The sequence below is a fragment of the Pituophis catenifer genome, unplaced genomic scaffold (assembly GCF_029215685.1).
Source record: "Pituophis catenifer annectens isolate HBS135680 unplaced genomic scaffold, rPitCat1.0.hap2 SCAF_2, whole genome shotgun sequence".
In the NCBI taxonomy this organism is placed as follows: domain Eukaryota; kingdom Metazoa; phylum Chordata; class Lepidosauria; order Squamata; family Colubridae; genus Pituophis; species Pituophis catenifer.
The window spans coordinates 123,704,747-123,724,391 of NW_027256882.1; the positions used below are offsets into that span (position 1 = coordinate 123,704,747).

The 19,645-nt window shown below is 38.8% G+C and overlaps 1 protein-coding gene across 1 annotated transcript in view; it reads right to left on the reverse strand.

Moving 5' to 3' along the window:
- SHISA6 (shisa family member 6) overlaps positions 1–19,645 on the reverse strand; it is a 316,519-nt gene that overhangs the window by 14,962 nt on the left and 281,912 nt on the right. The window contains exon 4 of the mRNA XM_070934467.1: positions 4,261–4,323. Coding sequence (XP_070790568.1) covers positions 4,261–4,323 — 63 coding nt within the window. The remainder of the gene's footprint in view (positions 1–4,260; positions 4,324–19,645) is intronic.

The following is a 19,645-nucleotide window of genomic DNA, read 5'->3' on the forward strand; positions in this document are numbered from 1 at the left end:
TTCAGACCTTTGGCAACTGACTTGTATTTATGACAGTTGCAGTATCCTGCCAGGGTCGTGGTGGTGAATGATTCTCTTTTGTGACCTTCTGTCAAGCAAAATCAATGGAGAAAGCCAGATTCACTGAACAACTGTGTTACCAATTGAACAACTGCAGTGATTCACTTAACAACTGTGGCAAAGGAGGTCGTAAAATTAGGCAAAACTAACTTAACAAACGTCTCACTTAGCAACAGAAATTTGGGGCTCAATCATGGTCGTAAGTCGGGGACTAACTGTACATAGAAATAATGAATCGGACAAAGTATCATATGTGTTACAAGATGGCCAAAGAGTGTTACAAGATGACCAAACAAGTACCCGTTGGGTCTTTTATTGGAGACATACAAACAAGAGTGGTTCTCCTGGTGTAAAGAAGTCAATGAAAGTATAGGGAGGAACACATTAAGGAAGAAAAAAATAGATGCGAAGAAAAGCGATTATTGTTGCATACTATGCTGAAAATTGCTTTGAGTGGGAAAGAAGACAAAATAGCTGCCAATAAGAGAGATTACGAAGGGGCGACTCTGTATATGCGTGTGGGAGTTGTCTGTCTCAATCTCTGAATCATCCTTCTGTGTCTATAGAAGCAGCCCTGGCTATATTACAAGCTTGAGAGCAAAGGACTGAAGTAGGTGGTTTGTTCAGAACCTGCTGCGACAGAGTAAGTGATAAAAGCAACTGAGGAAAAGCAACTCCGGATTGTGCAAGAAACCCCAGGAGCAAGAAAGCAAAAAAGGTTAAAAACATTCATGGGAAAATGGAACTATTAGATTTGGATGATGGGATTCAATAAATTTCTCTGGAAGCCTCATTGCCCACAGAGGAGGAAAATGTACGGACTTGGCTCAATGATAACATCCAGCAGTTCCAATGATCCTGTTCAGTGGTGAGGCTGGGATGCTAATTTCAGCAACATTTTTTTTGGGGGGGGAAGGGGAGGTTATAGCAATGGTGGGTTTCAAAATTTTTTACTACCAGTTCTGTGGATGTGCCTTGGTGGGCGTGGCAGGGGAAGGATACTGTAAAATCTCTATTTCCTCTCCACTCCAGGGGAAAGTTATTGCAAAATCCCCATTTCCTCCCAATCAGCTGGGACTCGGGAGGCAGAGAATAGATGGGAGCGGAGCCAGTCAGAGGTGGTTATTTACCGGTTCTCCGAACTACTCAAAATTTCCACTACTGGTTCTCCAGAACTGGTCAGAACCTGCTGAAACCCACCTCTGGGTTATAGAATCATAGAATGTAAGGACCGGAAGGGACCTTGGACATCACCTAGCCAAAACCTCTGTCCAGTGCAGGAATCTACTACAGGTAGTCCTCAAGTTACAACAGTTCATTTAGTGATCTTCCAAAGTTACAACAGCACTAAAAAACCTGACTTATGACCATTTTGCACACTTACAACTGTTGCAGCATTCCCATGGTCATCTAATCAAAATTCAGACGCTTGGGAACTGGTTCATATTTATGACAGTTGCAGGGTCCTGGGGTCACGTCATCCCCTTTTGTGACCTTCTGACAAGCAAAGTCAACGGGGAAAGCTAGATTCACTTAACAACCGTGTTACTAACTTAACAACTTCAATGTTTCACTTAACAACTATGGCCAAGAAAGTTGCAGAATGGGGCAAAACTCACTTAAGAAATGTTTCACTTAACAACAGACATTCTGGGCTCATTTGTGATTGTAAGTCAAGGACTACCTGTATTATAATATCCCCAACATGCATCCATTCAGACTCAGTTTATACCCTGCCAGGAAAGAAGAGTTCAGGATCTCTCAAGGCAGTCTCTTCCAATACAAGAACATTTCTTTAACATTTCTCCTGATGTCCAATCAAAATCTGCTTCTTGAAATTTAAACCTGTTTCCTATTCTGTCTTCTGAAATAAAATAGAACAATTTCTTCCTTGTCTCCTACATGACAACACTTCAAATACTTGAAGTCAATATCATACATCTTCCTGCAGGCTTTTCTTCTTCAGGCTAAACGTACCAAAAGCCTGTAACTCTACCTCTTACTTTTTTTCCAGGACCCTTATTGTCATAGTTGCTCTTTCTGGATCAGCTCCAGTTTGTTTGACATTTGTCAATGTCCTTTCTATGCTAGGATGACGCCTACAATATTCTAAGTGCAGTCTGACTGATGCAGAAGAGCAAGAAACAATGTTTTCTTGATCTTGACATTATAATTATGTTGGAGTTTCATTTGTTTTTGTTTTGTTTTGTTTTTTGTTTGCAGCTGCATCACATTCTTGGCACATGTTCAGCTTCACCAAGACACCGAGATCTGTTTTGCATTGCTACCAAATATGCTTCCTCCACCTTATATGGTATCTTTGTTTTTTCCCACCCAAATGCAAGGCTTTGACTGGTTGCAGTTAAACATTATCTTGCTGGTTACTGCCCATTGTTCCAGCTTCTCAAAATTCTCGTCTATCCTATAAGGTGATCATTATCTCTCAAGTGTTGGAGCTAGGATGTTAGCTGGGCTCATTTTGAGATGTTGAATATATGTGGTTATGTCCCAAATATGTGTTGTTAGAGCCAGATTAGTCTATTGGTTAAGGACCCATCTTAAAAAGAAGGACATTGTGAGTTCTAATCCCACTTTAGGAATGAAAGGTGGCAAAAAGTCTTTAAAAGTGTATAATTTGAGGGTTTTTTTTGTTATTTGTTGCTGTTGATATTTGTTATATAGTTATGTGCCACCCAGACTCATATTGCGAGCTATTTTTAATAAATTTAAAAAAAACCCTTCTCTTTATCTTTGTGTATTCTGCAAAGTTGAATACTTTATTTTCTAACTTTTCAACATAGTCATTTATAAGTAAATTGAACAACACTGGGCCTAGAATGCAACCCTGTGATTTGTCACTCAATGCTTCCTACAAGCTTCATGTATTCATTTATTTATTTATATCCTGCCTTTATTATTTTTACAAATAACTCAAGCTGGCAAACATATCTAACACACCTTCCTCCTCCTATTTTCCCAACAACAACCCTGTGAAATGAGTTGCGTTGAGAGAGAGTGACTGGCCCAAGATCGCCCAGCTGGAACCATTGCTGTATACTCATTGGTTATGATTGATTTGCCCTCTTCCCTATAGAAATTCTTGGGAGAGTTTGCTATATGCTTCACTGAAGTTAAGCAATTGTACAAGCGTTACATTCTTATGGCCAACTAAACTGGTCATTCTGTTAAAAAAAAAAAAGTTGAGTGGGTCAGATTGACATGATTTATTCCTGATAAACCGATGCTTGCTCCTACAAGCATTGCATCTTTCCTAAATGCCCAGAGACTGATTTTATGAGTTTTGCCCAATAGTGATGTTAAAGCTGATTTGTCTACAGTTACTTAGCTTTTCTTGTTATTCTTTTAAAATATTGGAACATCATTAGGCCTTCTCCCATTTTCTCACATTACATTCATCTTTGATGACACCTCAAAAGTCATAGAAAAGGGTTTTGAGATGACATCTGCAAGTTTCTGCAAAACTCTTAGCTTTAATCAGTCTGGTCCTGAAGAATTAAACTCATCCTTATAGCCAGGTATCAATTGGTTAGCTTAGTTCTATTAAAAGTTGAGCACTTCTTATGCAATAAATCAACCAACTGATCTGTCATACTTATTGCTTGAAAGTGAAGAACTAATTCTGGAGCTCAAACCCATCCATATTAAGTATCACAAAAGGAAAACATTTCTAAATTTCAGTCATGGTTCTGAAAATGCAGTATAGATTGTATGAAAATTCATTGAGGAAGGAGATGAATCTAGCTAGTCTGTGCATTTCTCTAGACTCAGTACCCATAGTAGCTATAGTGGAGGGTGAATTTACTATGATTGCATTTAGTAAGTGCCATCAGCATAATATTGATATGCAGTGATGGTTAAACTCTGTCCTATCTAAGCTGCATCTGTCTTTATAAACCAAGGCAGACAGTGTTGGCAGCTGAAAAGCAGGAAAGGTATGTGATTCTCTAGATATAGTTTTGTTTGTTGGATATGAGTAACTAGGTCGTATTTATTTTCTCATTGTTAACAATGTGACTTGTCATGCAATACCATCAATAGAATAAATATTTCTTTTACAAGAATTGTTTCATAAAATATTCTATTGACATTGGTTTAACAATTCACCAGCAAAGGATAACTGGCAGAAAGGGAGAAGTTACAGCATTGGTAACTTTGATCATCTCTCGCTTATTGTCTTACCATGTGACGGTGTCTGGTTTGCAGTACTTAATAGCAGGTGGTTATAATTTTGCTCTTGGTCATCTGAAATTCAATAAAAAGAAAATGCCTTTTAAGGAGCAGCTTATGGAGGCTCAACAGAGCTGCAGGTAATAATTATATCTCACATTATTCATGGGAAATTTCTGCATGATTAAGGGGAAGAAAATGCTTAACAAAGGGGAAGTGTCTTTCATGTTGGCCTCTCAAAATCTCAATTGCTAGAGAAACATATTAATGAATAAAAACACCCGTTGTGCTGAGACTACAAATTGGATATTCAGCAAAGGAAGAACCATATTCAGAGGCAATTGTGTTTTAGGGCTTTTAAAACTCAGCATACATTGCACACATTAGGAGAGAGAAATAGGGTTGTCTAACCCAAAGGTTGACATGTGTGTAGCCATTTTAGTTTGATGTCTATCTAAATAAAAGAAATTTGTTTTGGAAGATGGACTTTGCATATTTCTTTTTTGAATGGGTTTCATCACTTGGAAACCTGACAGTTGTACTCTTCAGACTGTCCATTCTGTAAGTTGCAATTGCAATAGCACTTAGATTTTTATACCGCTTCACAATGCTTCACAGCCCTCTCTAAGCTGTTCACAGAGTTAGCATATTGCCCCCAACAATTTGGGTCCTCATTTTACCGACCTCAGAAGGATGGAAGGCTGAGTCAACCTTGAGCCTGGTGAGATTTGAACTGCCAAATTGCAGGCAGCCAGCAGTCAGCAGAAGTAGTCTGCAGTATTGCACTCTAACCACTGCGCCACCATGGCTCCCCATGATGGTGCAAGTACCATTCCCAAGGACAGATCTCCAAAGAGTGAGATAGCAGGGAGCACAAAGGAGTCCAGCTGTATTTCCCTTTAGATATGTGTGTTCAATACATGGATATTAGGTCAAGGCCAGCAGCAAAGGCATGTTCTGCAAAAACAGGATGGCTGAGTTATCCTACTGTTTTTCAGGATAAAGTTCTAGTGATAGCAGAGGCTTAATATGTGGATCCAGCTTTTTCTCCAAAGGTCAGACACAGCCAATCCTGCAAATTCCTTGCCAACTCTCTCTTGAAAATCTCTTGAACACAGCGGAACCCTTTTTGGAATAAATTGAAACTCATTCCCTAACAGACTTTCTAGTAATCAACAGCAAGTTTCTCCTACTGGGATTCAATCTTACCTTTATCTGCATGTGGTTAAATCTAGATAACGTTTAAGATTATTGGCTGCCTTTTTAGATTCAACAAAGGATAGTAAAGGTGAATGGGTTAGCATATCAGTGGTGCATCTTATTAAAGTCTCAGATGACCTCTCCCAGCCATTTTATGTATTAAAATCAGAGAGGAAGGATAGACTCTTTTGATCAATGGCAATGATGCTGAACCCCAGTTCCCCAACAATACCTTCTGAACCTGATCTGAAGGCTGAAGCACATATCAATATAGTCATTGAGGGCCTCCTGAATACCCATAGGAAGAACTAGGCATCTTGCCTTTGGAACTGCCACAAATGGATGGGAGGAAAACAGGTATGTAAACCAATCAATTTCATTATTTTCATAAATCTATTTCCTATTTAATTGGTACACAGAAGTCTATCATATCTGATACTGCAGACAATAGTCATTGTAAAGAGTAGTCATTGGTAGCCATTATTCTTCATGAATTTGAGGAATAATCTCACATAAAGTTGTCCACGTTGGTGCCCCTCAGTACATCTTGTAATAGCAAAGACACAACTTACACAATGGGCTATGTGAAGATCTGTTACTTCTCCTGTTATCTCCCAACATTGGATTAAGCAAGAATAGAATAGGGCAACTGGAATATATTTTTCCATCATTTTATGAACGCTTATCAAAATCTTTTCTTAGTTGCCTTTCTCTCTAAATCAATACGTATTTTAATTTATTTGTTTAAACATTTATAAACCATTGCCTACAGTATCTGTCTCAAGGCAATGTACAAAATACAGCAATTTATCTTTGAAGGCGAAATGTTTCCACCTCTTACTCATATTGATGTGTATTTGCCCCTTTATTGCTCATTGCCCCAGGTCAGAATGAGCAGTTTTGCATTTAACCACCCTAAATTATTTAGCAAAATCAGCAATTCTAGTCATGAGTGATGAAGTGGTTCACAAAACAATCAGGACCAAAGTAATCTTACAAGGGAGACCTAGGTGATTCTTCCATTCATTCCCCCCCCCTTCCAGAAACCAAATCTGGATCCAGGCCATGGATCTTGGAGGAGAGGAGAATTCTTATGCTCTCTATCATACACTGCAGCTTTTTCCTCCAAAGTTGTTTTTTTTTAGGAAAAGAAAGTTGATCTCCTATGAGCCATTTGTTTGACTCTAATTTCCAATCCTGTTTAGTTTAATACTGCTTTGGGAAGCTGTAGTTTCTATTAAGCTAATTGGTAGGTATTTGGTTCTATGCAGCACTTCCCATTCAAAAGGGCCATCCAAGCAGCTGCTTTACTGTGCTTTCCTCCAGTCCCTGAGGTGGCACATACTGTATGTCAGCATAAATTTGTTCTGTCTACATACAGTAGGTGGTCTGCATGCTGCCTCATTAATGAGCCAGTGAGTTGTATTATTCTAACAGTTTACTATGGGGAAAGTTATTGCAGCAATTAGTGGATTTTCCTGCTGGTGGGAAAAACATCCAGCAACTATTTCCCCTAATTTGTATGTGTACAAGCTGGATGATGGAGGAAGCGAGTTTTGACAGTGATTCGGATAGTAGGTTTACCTACCTTTTACTACCTCATCTGCAGGGTAAGTTGACTATTTTAGCTGGACGTTTCTACCACCCTGCTGAACTCCTGCAGCTACTGAAATATGGCAGTGTGGTGATGTAATTATGTTCATGTAAATCTTAGGAAGAGATAAAAGATGGGAATGGCCAGGTCATCATCATCACTGTAGTTAATTGTGATAAACCAGTACAAGGATTAAGCTATTATATATATTCTCTATATATTCTCTATATTCTCTATATTCTCTATATATCTCTATATTATATATTTCTCTTCCTGCTTTACTAGGAAGCCCTTGCTCATTGGATAGCTCACCAATTACCCCACGTGCTGCAGTGATCCAATATTTGCGGTTGACAGCTCATGCAGTGTGTCCGACTGTACAACTTGACTCTCATCTGGGAGTGGGACTACATGTCATCCCTTTTCTTTTGAGGGCATTGTGCGTGCTGCCTGTACCCTTGGAGTAGTGCAGTCTGTCAAAAGCGACCAATAGGAACAACCTCCCACTGTATTATCAGCTCTGTCACCAAACAAGCTTCAGCCCATCAACCAAGCAAAAGCAAAACGTGTATCAAGAGAAGAATTACTTCCATATCCATCTGTCCATTCTATCACTTCAGGAAAAACAAAAATAACAATAACACAAACCGAAAGCTAGCCAACCTCAGCTATGGATTAGGGATAAGAAAAGGTTTTGGGTACATGACCTTAAGCAACAGTTAGTTAAAGATTCACAAGCTAGAGACTGGGGGTCAAGTGGCAAACAGATCAGGGGTAACAAATCTAAATTTTGTTACTACTGGTTCTGTGGGCGTGGCTTGGTGGTGTTGGGGTAATGTGACTGAGTGGGCGTGGCCAATTTTTTTTTTACTTTTAAAACCATTTTTTCTACAACCTCTTCAGCGAAGAGGTTGTAAAAAAATGCTTTCAAAAGGCTCTGACGATCCCAGCTGAGTTGCCTGATTGGCAGAGACGTTTTTCTTTTAAATGTCTCTGCCAATCAGGCAACTCAGCTTGGATCGTCAGAAGCATTTAAAAGAAAAAAAGGTTTTTTCAGAGGCTTTTTTTTTACTTTTAAAAGCATTTTTTCGGCCAAAGAGGTTGTAGAAAAAATGCTTTTAAAAGTAAAAAAAAAACCTCTGATGATTGTGCAGCTCAGCTGGGCATGGGGGTGGGGCAGGAATTTTTGTTACCGGTTCTCCGAACCACCCACCTCCATCGCTACCGGATCGGGCGATCCAGTCCTTACCGGGAGCATTTCACTCCTGAAACAGATGCTTTGGGGCAAGCAGAGATGTGACTGTAGCTCTTTAAAACAGCTGCCTCTTTCCCTAATATCACATCCTGAAGTACACAGACAAGTTCTACCTAAACATGGCTAATCATATGGGCTGAATCATTGCCACTGTTTGTATGTTCAAAATCTCATGGTCTATATTAAATACACCAATTGCTTGGTATTAAACCGAGTAATACAGAGGAAATCAATGTGGGTAAACCAGATACCTTAGCTGATCTCACACATTCTCTTGAGATAGAACTTGACTAGATATACGTATCTTACGTGTAGTCCGAAAGGTGCTTTTTTTCAAGAGGCAACTGGATTTTCTGGTTTTTCTTTGAAGCTCTGAGCTGAAGAAGCTTCTTGGATCAGAAGTGAAACATCTTCAAAACCAAAACCAGAAAGTTCAGTTGCCTCCTGAAAAAGCACCTTTGGGACAACCATGACCTGGATGACTGAGAATCTCCATAGATATCTTACATGTAGATCACCAACAAAAGATAAAGAAGATATATTTAACAATATTCAGCACAAAAATATTATGATAAGCTAATATGCAGGCAAGTATTCTACTTTTTCCATTACAGTGCCTCTAGTTAGTTGTTATGGAAGACATAGATTCAAATTACCTTATAATCAAAACTTTCTTGTTTGCTTCAGTGTCAATGAGATCTGAAGCACGTACATTGTTTTAGTCTGCAGCACTTTACTTTCTCAAGCTGTGAGTGCAAGGAAAGTGTGAAAAATAAAAGAAAACATTAGAAATAAAGAGTAAATGAGGTCATGTGTATAACAAAAGAAGGATGGGATAAGCTATGAATGATTTGTCCTTTCATTTCTGATGAAACAGGATAGTGGGCTAACATCCACTGTGATGACCTTGTTTAAAAGGTTCTGCCTCACCCACTACCCATCCTTTTGCAGTACCATCAGAAAAGGAGTTGCTTGAATCACACATGCTGTTGGCTTGAACAGATTAATTGGCTCTCAGAATAGTTGGATTTAACTTTCATCCGTGGGAAGTACTATGACCCTGCAGAAGATGCAGCCAAATCAAAACATGTTGTCTAAGGCTGCTCATGTCAGAATTACACATTTTGGAACTGCAAAATCAATTGATGATGAGATTGTGAATAAAGTTGTGATGTATTGGCAAGGAGGGGATGGGAAATCACAGATCTATATTTCTTTGATAAAAGGCCAGCTTTTATTGTTCAAACACCATAAGATATATTAAACTAGCTTGTATTGATATAGCCAGACATTTTGTATATGGCAGTTAGAGGCAGGAATGCTATAGAAAGTTAGATCAATTTTCACGTTAACAAAAGGGAAAAAAGAGTCTGGTGAGATGGGCAACATACAATTTTTTTTTTTAAAAAAAGTCTGAACTCGCAGGCCAAAAACATTACAACAATTGGGTTCAAGAAAGAGATCTTGGGGTAATAGTTGATATCTGGATGAAAACAGCATAATATTAAAGAGTAATCTCAGAGCTACCATTTTATATTTTATGAAAAACATCACTCACAGACCAAGTAATTTTCCCCAACTAATTCTGTTTGTCATAAAACTAAGCCATGCCACTACCTGAAGTTCCAGGGATATCATATCTTCAAGTTTAAGCTTCCTTCCTTCCCTCCAGCGGAACACAATAACGAGAATGTTTACAGTACCAATCAAGGGCATTAAAAAATCAGGAATATTAGTTTTTCTATTTTCCTAAGATGTCAAATATAACATTTTACAGGAGTCACAAAGGCAATAAAGTCAACATCTGCCTATAACCTAAAAGGTCTGTTGGAACTTCAAATGGTCCCTAAACCACAGGTTGTAAATTGAGGATTATCTGTACATAAGGTTCTATGACAGGATTGGATGAAGCCTCTTTTTTCTTAAATGCAATTTTGTGGATTTCCTCTGAATATTACTTGTCACTTTTAAACTTTTTTCCCTTTTGAGCCCATGCCCCCCTTTTAAAATCTTTTTGTTACTCTGTTATATTTCATTAACATTAAATTGGTTTAAAAAAGCTCACCTTTTAAAACAAAACTCCCCAGCATATTCCTCTGTCTTGCTACCCACTAGAGTACTTCGATGGGCTAATTCCAAGAGTGCTGATAGCAATAAAGCAGTTAAAAATGGTAGCCAATCCTCCTGCATCTTCTTGAATTTAATTATATAATTTTGCTAATAGAAGCTTGCTGCTTGGAGCCAGACAGAGAAAACAGCACTAATGTGCAGCCACACAGATACTGAACAGAGCCCATTGTCGTTTTTGGGGAAACTCAGTTAAGGAAATAAAAGATTAATAGAGTTTTTCATTTTCCAGCGATAATATTAATCTCAGGATGTGGCTGAAGAAGATACCAAATAACAATATCAAATGGGGGGGGGGAAGGGGAGGAGAGATAATCTCAATCATTTGAGGCTGTTTACAACTCTATCCAGAACGCCAAAATAGCCACAGTATAATGATTTCCAATGCTTCCAAGCTAAATCTTCTAGAAGCTGAGCAGATGGACTCATAGTGTTGCTTTCCAAAAGTTTTATATCTGTACAATCAAAAGTGTTTTCCTTAGCACACACACAAAACTCACATAAACATACACACACATATTCATGCCCTTTCATATGTGCATATATATATATTCAGATGTGTACAACAGTTTGCATAAGATAGTGACATGTTTTTTCTCTTGACACATGTTCAGACATTGCTGAACAGGAACAGTTCTTCCCTTCCCTTCCCTTCCCTTCCCCACCTCACCCCACCCTACCCTACCCTACCAGCAGGGGGCTTGTTCATTGCTCATTGTTACACTGAATAACACTCAAGTTTACTTAATAAAGCAGTGGATCCTATTACACAATTTGCCTTTGAAATTCTGCCTAGCCCGATGGTTTAATGAGTCCTACTTAGAGTCACTCTCTTTTTCTCTCTTCTTCAAGCATGTGCTCATGCTCTTCTCACTGAATTTGATTAATTGTTCACAAGTGATGGTGATTGGGCATTTGAAGGAGCTACATTTTGCAAATTTTTGAAAAAAGGATTTTATGGATAACCTACACCCAACATTAAGTGGGGCTTCTTTCCTTATGTTCCCTTAGGCACTAGTTAGAGGAGTGTCTAGGTTCTTTAAGAGAGTTAGGAGTCCTGAGTTCCACAGGTTACAAAGCTTCATTCCTCCAATTATTCACTTGGCTCTTTGCAACCAAAGTTGGTCAAATGACTGCTACAAAAATCTGCTTTAAATGTCTGCTACTGTTTTAGATCTTTTATAGTCTTGCCAGTTGTTGGGCTAATTGCCTTGCACAAAGCTGATTTATACATGTTTCTTTAAATGTTTAGCCATGTAGTGCTCTTTGCCTTAAATGCCCTGACATCTGCTAGCACGAGGACGGTCGATTTATGGCTTTTTCCTTGTTTTGTTATTTCATTTGCCAGTCAACATCTTCATTCTTCTGGCATCTCCCCCCCCCCAAATCCAGGAGTTTGTTTTCCTTTTCCCAGGAGATTGGTTTGCTAACTACCTGAAAAAAAAAGTGTGGATGTTGCTTTCTCACTGCCCCATAATGACATCTCAAGCTCTATTATCGTGATGGTGAACCTATGGCATGTGTGCCCGGAGTGGCACATGGAGCCACGTTGCCTGGCACATGTGGTGTCACCCGTTCCTCTTCCAGGTTTCTGGTGCGCATGCGCACATGATGATCAGCTGGCCTTTGTGCGTGTGGCAGTGCTGGAAACCGGAAGAGGTGGTCTTCATTCTCCAGCGTGAGCATGTGCACTGACCAGCTGATTGGCATGTGCCAATGTACAGCATAACTAGAAGACTTGCTTACCGGCGTGCATGTGTGCGCTGGAAAACAGAAGTACCTTATCCGGTGCGCACATGCCCCCTGGACAGCTCCTCTTCCTGGTTGCGGCCGTGACAAGCGCCCGTGCGAAGTGCTCCCTTTTTGGCACTTGGTGTCCTGTGTACACACGCTTCCTTCTCAGCACTCCGTGCTGAAAATGTTCACCATCACTGCTTTATTTCATTGATGTTGGCTCTAACTCTTTTGTAGCCTTATTTTAAATGTCACAATCCATGCTCCCAGTTTGCTATAAAACAGACTGCTACTTTTACAAGATATTCTAGTATTTACTGTGTAATACTAGAAAGTTTCTCCAAAGAGGAAGAGGTGAGGAAAATCATCCAGGCTGAGAGAAGGATACAGGATGGATAAGTAGGCAATGTCTTTTTCTGAACAGAAGGGCCAAACAAAAATCATTTCAAGTTTGAATGGCTGATGTGTTCATCTCACTGCCAGATAGAGCAAGAGGTGGTTAAAAGCTGGGGATACGTTTTACAGGCCTTTTGCATGCTTTGCAAGTTATCCCATACTATCTCTCAAGTCCTGCACTGATTCAGACCCCACTACCCTCAATGTCCTATTTTAAAGTCTTCCATAACGAATTTCAATTGCCACCATACACTTACAACAAGAACACGGAGTTAGGAAATGTTAAAAGAACAAAGGAAAATGAGACACTTCCTAATCCAGTCCCTATAAAGTCTTTAAACCGACAATTTCCCATTATCCATCCCATTTGCCTGACCACTGTCATCTTTGCTAAGAACATGGCATCTTATGCAGCCTTCGCATCTATAAAAATAATGGGCTTGGAGGTCTTGAGATCCACTGAAGTCCAATTTATTGTGGCAAAAGAGACAGGTGTGCAGAATTCCTAAGGATTTTGCAGCTTGCAACATGAGGCCTTTAATTAAGTAGTGAAGATCAGAGCAGTTTGAAGATCTAAAGATGCCTGGCAACCTTTCATCTCCACTCTAGATATAGAAGATCTTTTCAAATGCTGTTGTATTGATCTGAACTTTGAAAGCGGCCCTTCTTCCTCCAGGTTGGGACTGACAGTTCTAATTTGCAACATAAATCACTCACCAAGACTCCCATTCTAGGTTGTGGACTCCTGGTAATTGATGAAGAAAACATGAAATAGTCCCCAAATGAGTCTTCATTTTACTTTCCATTGAAGGGTAATACTCCCTTGAAAACCTGTCTCTCGTTGCACCAGGCTACTTGCTAGCACTCCATTTGTGACTCTTGAAGTGTGTCCCATGTTTGGAAAACATTATTTTTTTCTCCGCAGTGATTTTGTAGGTGCTGAAAGCTAAACTACAATGAAATGGATTATTCTTAATCCATAACAGGAAAAATAGCAGTGTCAGTTTCTGTAGAGAAGGGGTTGTGTATTTTGTGCTTTGTCTTGACTAATAAAACCAACAAAATGAAAAGCTTGGATATTTGCAGTTGTCAAATATGCCAGAGATGAATGATGTGCATGAAAACCAAATTTATTTTCAGTTGGTTTTATGATGGATTTAGAAAGGAAATAGAGAGAGGTGGGGGGGGGGGAGGAGAGAAGTACTGTAACATTAACAGAAGCCAGACTGAATGTCATTTTTACTCACACAGATCTGAGTGTGTAAAAAGCACCAATGCCAGATCAATTTTATTCAAAGTGACCAAGAAAACATGAGAGGATGCCCTTTAAATGACCTAGAAGATCATTTGCCATGTCATTTATTATGGCAAGAAAGAGCTTGCCATAATAACATTTTTGAGAACTCTTCCAGCTGTAAAATTAATGACCCCATGTGGACATACGTACTAATTCACTCCAAAATGGGAAGGAGCTGTGCTACTCAATGTGTCCTGGATCAAAAAGTTTGTACACGAGGATCTCAGTCTTTTTGAGTGAGTGGGCTCATTTAGAGGATTGGGATAGTTTCCCTACCACTTATCACAACATGGTTATCGTGGCATATGGCCATTTACTAAATAGCTAATGGCACAAATCACCCATTCCATAGAATAGCAAATGGATATTAATGGAAGTAAAGTTTTTCAAGAGCAGAGTATAAAAGTCACATCAAAGTCTTATCATCTAATAATGTCTCTACTTCTTTAAACTCATAGTGGTTTTTTTAAATTTAAAATCAGTTCCCCCAACACTTTTAACTTTCTTGTCTTATACCCCTTGCTGGATAAGATTTATTTACAATATTTATTCATCTGATTCCCCCCCCCTAAAAATTCACTCACTACTTTTTTTCCTCCTTTTGTTCTTGTTCTGCTCCAATTGCTTTTTACATTGCTTCCTAGCACTAGTCTCTTCTAGTCTACAGCTACACTACTACAGTGCTCTCTATGCTGGGCTGCCTTTGGAAATGATCTAGAAGCTAGAATTCTGAAGGGTCAACCTTCAGAATAACATCTGCAGAAGAACACTTATTCTGAAGTTGCTGCATTGGTTGCTAATAGCTTACAAACCCATGCCGGTTAACATCTTTAAAGCCCTTCTTTTTAGCACTGACCTATATCAGTTAGTGCCTTAATTCGCTAAAATCGAATCTGCCCATCCTGACTGGTCATCTACAGACAGCCTGTTGTGGGTCCTCTCATTGAGAAGTTTGGCGTGACCCCTATTTTATGGCGTGCTCTCCTCCTAGAGGTAGAAATTGTGCTATTTACAGCTATTCCAATACCAAGCCAAAACAGGACTGTTGCAACAAATGTTTGGCCCATGGGTTATTTGAATGGCACTTTTTGATGCCTTAGGATTTTAGAGATCTGCCTGACCATGTTGCCAGTTTATATTCCTGACCTCGTAAGAATAAAAAATCAAGTTAGCGGGAGGCTGGAGGGGGGGGGGGGCTGGCAGATCACGTAGCATATTAACAATGTCTCATGGGCCCTGAGCCTTGTGTGAATCTTGGCAAATGGAAGCACTGAAAAAGGCTGTCATTTCTCTGATCAATGCATCAGAGGCAGACATTTGATAAGTGCACTTTTGTGCATCAAAATGTTGTGGTAGAGAGAAAAGGAGGAGAGGTGTGCAAAGCATTTAAAAGGCAAACTTCCATCATGACTGGTAGTAGAATGGCTGTGCATGTCAATGCAATATAGAGGCAGCCTGAGAAAGCCTTTGAAGGGGGCTGTATCACAAAAAGCTCTCTTAAGAATGTTTTCTATGTCTCCAAAAAGCAGGGGCAAGTTGACATTTCAGCCTTGCATTGCTGAGAAGTAGCATTTCCCCTCGCCCCCCCATTGTGTTGGGTAACTGAGATTATAATCCTAGTCACACGGATTGGGACATATGAACCATCAATCTCATTAGCCTGAATGTTGGAAAAATAGGCAAAGAGCTGCAAATGCCAAGCTACCATTTTAAATCCAGCTTTTAAAATGTAAAGGTTTTCAGTTTTAAATGCAATTTTAAACTGTAGCTGTGAGATGTAGCAGCCATGTCATTATTTGCAGCTTTGGAATTTTTGAGCCAGATTTTGGAGTCAGGCTTCAACAATTTAAAATGGTGGTAAGCCTGATTCTTGCAAGCAACCAGTGGCTTTAATAATGCTTTAAATGCCACAGGCTAGCAAAAAAAACTCAAACACAAATCTATCTCATAGGCTATAGGTAAAGAACCTGTTTTTACTAGACTCTCCCATAATCCATATGGAGCCTGCCTTAAAGAACAATCCCCTCCAGAGATATAGAGAGCCCCAAATCTACTGAACTTCAGGAAAAGAATGAAGAGCTGGCTTTTCTTCCATGTGCTGAGCCAGGATGTTAATGGAGCTGGTGTGGGTTCCTTGATGTGAGTTTTATTGGGGTCTCAGTGTAGTCTTTTTTGCTTTAATGGGTTTTTTGTATTGTGTTTTTCTTTTTCTTTCAATAGATGACAGCTGTATAAATTTGAGAATAAATAAGTAAGCAAGCAAGCTTCATTTTGACTTAACAGATCCTATGAAGCTGCTCGTGTGGCTTGAAAGCTTTACCTTATTACTTATCTGTATTATATCAACCGAGAAACAAACTTTACTGACTTTAAACAAACCAATGTGTGAATCCCATCCGTAAATATTCATGCCTAAACTGTTTCCTGTAGAACAGCTTCGTTGGTCAGATCAAAGGGCTCTCCAGTGTATCATAGCCAATCAACTTTTGAGGGAAATTCCTGAGCAGGATATAAGGACCACATGTTGTCTTGTTTTCCCCCAGGGAATGGATATCGAAGGCATCTCTTAACCTGGAGGTAGCACAATAGCACATATAAGCTAGGCAGGACTAGCTGGGGAAGGACTTATCTTCCATTACTATTCTGGGTAATTTCCATTTGAAGTTTCACCCAGCACATTGTTAATCAGTTCTTATATCCAAATCAGAGCAGGCACACCTGCTTAGTATGGTAGCAAAAATATAGACATTTTGCTTCTCATCCAAGAAACTTCTTCATCTCTTGAGCTGAGAAGCTTCTTGGATGAGAAGAGAAACATCTTCAAAGAAAAACCAGAAAGTCCAGTTGCCTCTTGAAAAAGTACCTTTGGAACAACCATGTCCTAGATGACTGAGAATATCCATAGACATTTAGCAAAAATATAGTTTCATGTTTATTTATTAAACATCAGAACATATCAAAAACAGCTGGTAAAAACAAAAGAGCAGGCAAAAGCAGGTATTATCAACAAGTAAGGATTTTGTCATCCATCCAAAGGGCATTCTCAAAAACATTTCTTTCAAAGTCAGCTTTTTCATACCAGTTCTCAAGCAGGCATCTGTCCTAAATACACCCTCAGGTCTTGTATGTTTATTCTGAGGGATGAATGTGAAATATACCCAATGGAGGCTTTAGAGTAGGAAAAATACTGTGGTGGGATTGTTCCTAAAATAGAGTAACTTAAACATATTTCTCTAATAGAAACTAATAGAAAGAGTTGATAAATTCAATATCTGTGAATCCTAAAAAAAAAAAAAAAGTATTGCTGCAATATCTCCATTCACATTCTCTTCTGGATCCCACCCTGAACAACTGGAATTTGCATTGCTTACTAGAGCAGCTATGAGCTACCATATCACTATGTATCTATGGAGATTCTCAGTCATCCAGGTCATGGTTGATCCAAAGGTGCTTTTTCGAGAGGCAACTGGGCTTTCTGGTTTTTCTTTGAAGATGTTTCACTTCTCATCCGAGAAGCTTCTTCAACTTCTTCAGAGCTGAAGAAGCTTCTTGGAGAAGAAGCAAAATGTCTTCAAGGAAAACCCAGAAAAGCCTCTTGAAAAAGCAACTTTGGGACATATCACTATGTACAATTTCGAACCTTGTATGGAAATCTCCAATCTTTTTTGATTGTACACCCTTAGCAGTAAAAAAAGAGCATGCAGCCTAATATGTTTGTTTGTTTATAAATTATATACAGTTGCTAATATACTAATATATTAAGTATCTTATAAAGTAATATATAATATATTGTATTAAATATTGACTTTAAAGGATTACCGATTTGGGGAGAAACACAAAGGTGAAACTAGGAGTTCAGTAATATTAGATTATTTACACCAAACACCAAAAACACATGTACTCTCATTTGAATCAGCTTCTGGAGATATCTATAGCTCCTTAATAACGTTTTGATTAGTATTTACCTTTATGTTGTAAAAAGTGTCATCTACTCATTTCTTCAACTCAAGTAGCATTTACGATGATAGTTTTTCTCTGGCTAGCTGGTAATTAAAAATATGGAAAGACCACTTGCTTGTTTTATGTGTTAACCCATAAATGTTTTCCCAACCAGTTTAGTCATGTTCACTGGAGTGATCTGAATTGTAGTCCAACACATATAGCACATGCAGATTGGGCAAGGCTGCACTGTGCTATCAATTTCCAGTTTTGATATGGAAATTCTAACAAAATGCACCAAGTGCCATTGCTTTTTCTAATGAAAGACAGGTTTCAACATGATATATTTTGACCTTTGTACATTTCCAAAATGTGCCATCTGCATCACTTTCAGGAAATAACCTACCCACATGTACAGAATTTGTGATATTTTGAAAAGATCACACTCATGGAAACTGTAATTTATATGTAATTTAAACCCACTACATTCTCTCAGAGAGCAGATATTACAAAGACAAGTCTCTGTTTCTTAAGATAGATCAGCGATGTTTAACACACTGTGTTAAAAAGCTTCATGACCCCGATCCTAGTTGTTTGAGGCTCTTTAACCAAGCTTTATGACTGATTGTGTCATCTGGATCTGACTCAGTTGCATTTTGGTTGCTAGAGTCAGGACCGGTAACCTATGAAAGTCTTCAGTTTTCATTTAGGGATTTAATTTCTGCTGGCTTCAAAATACTGAGAACAGGCAAGGAACAACACAAATCAGTCAGTTCTCCATTCAGTAAATCAAGAATTTTTTAAAATGTTTTTTTTTTTAAAAAAGGGGGGGGGGAGTAAACCCTTAAGATGCCAGAATACCTAAACTCACCAAAATCCTCTTGACATCACACAAAAGGAAAATACAGTTGATCATTACAACTCTCCCAATCCATATTTTCAGTATGTATTTCTTTAACAGTTATTTGGGAGATGGGAGTGGTGTGTGTGGAATCACCATGCAGTTAGGACAACCTTGTTGTTTCTTTTAAAAAGCCTCTAGTAGCTGTGATGCCAGAAGTATAGTATCATAGGATTGTTGCAACCAGATATGTTTCACAATAACTCTAACCTTGGTTATACTTGTAATGAAGAGCCTGGGGACAGGAGAAGAAATATCTGGTTTGAGCCCTCAGAATGGGATGCATGGTGAAGCAGATTTTTGAGTATTGCTTATATAAGTCTTCAAGGCAGGCCCTTTTAAAAAATAGGCCCTGAGAAGCGAGCTATAAGGGCTAAGATTACATTAACTGATAAAGTTGCCTAATTTATCCACTAGTTTGCTTGCACTGGATACTAGAGCTTGTAAGGGGCAATGAATTCAGAGCAAAGCCCAAAGTCCCAACATTGCAGAAAATATTCAGCTTGGCTCTGATTTCAGATAAATGGAGAAAAATGCTAATTCAGCTCTAGAAATAAGCTGATGTACTGGGAAGAAGCAGATTCTGGTAGAGTATGAAGTGTTATAAAATACAAATAATGCATTAGAGAAAACAGATATTTGCAAGGTACAGTATATGTACTATGTAAACTTAAGTACAAAGTATGAGGGCAGAGGGGCCAATAGGTTGGTGGTGAATACAGCTCTTGTGTACCAACAGTTTAAGTTTATCTTTTCTAGGATAGCCATATGAAAGAAGATTGAAGCTATAGCACAGAGGCAGATTATTTGTAAGATTGGCTTTATCAGAATGGAGGCAATCTCAGGCCTTTTGTCACTTCTATTTTTTCAAAGTTCCTTTTCAGATTCTTCAGACAAGTGAAATCTCCAGATTTTGCCCATGACCACATTTTCAAGGGCTTTCAATCCCTACAG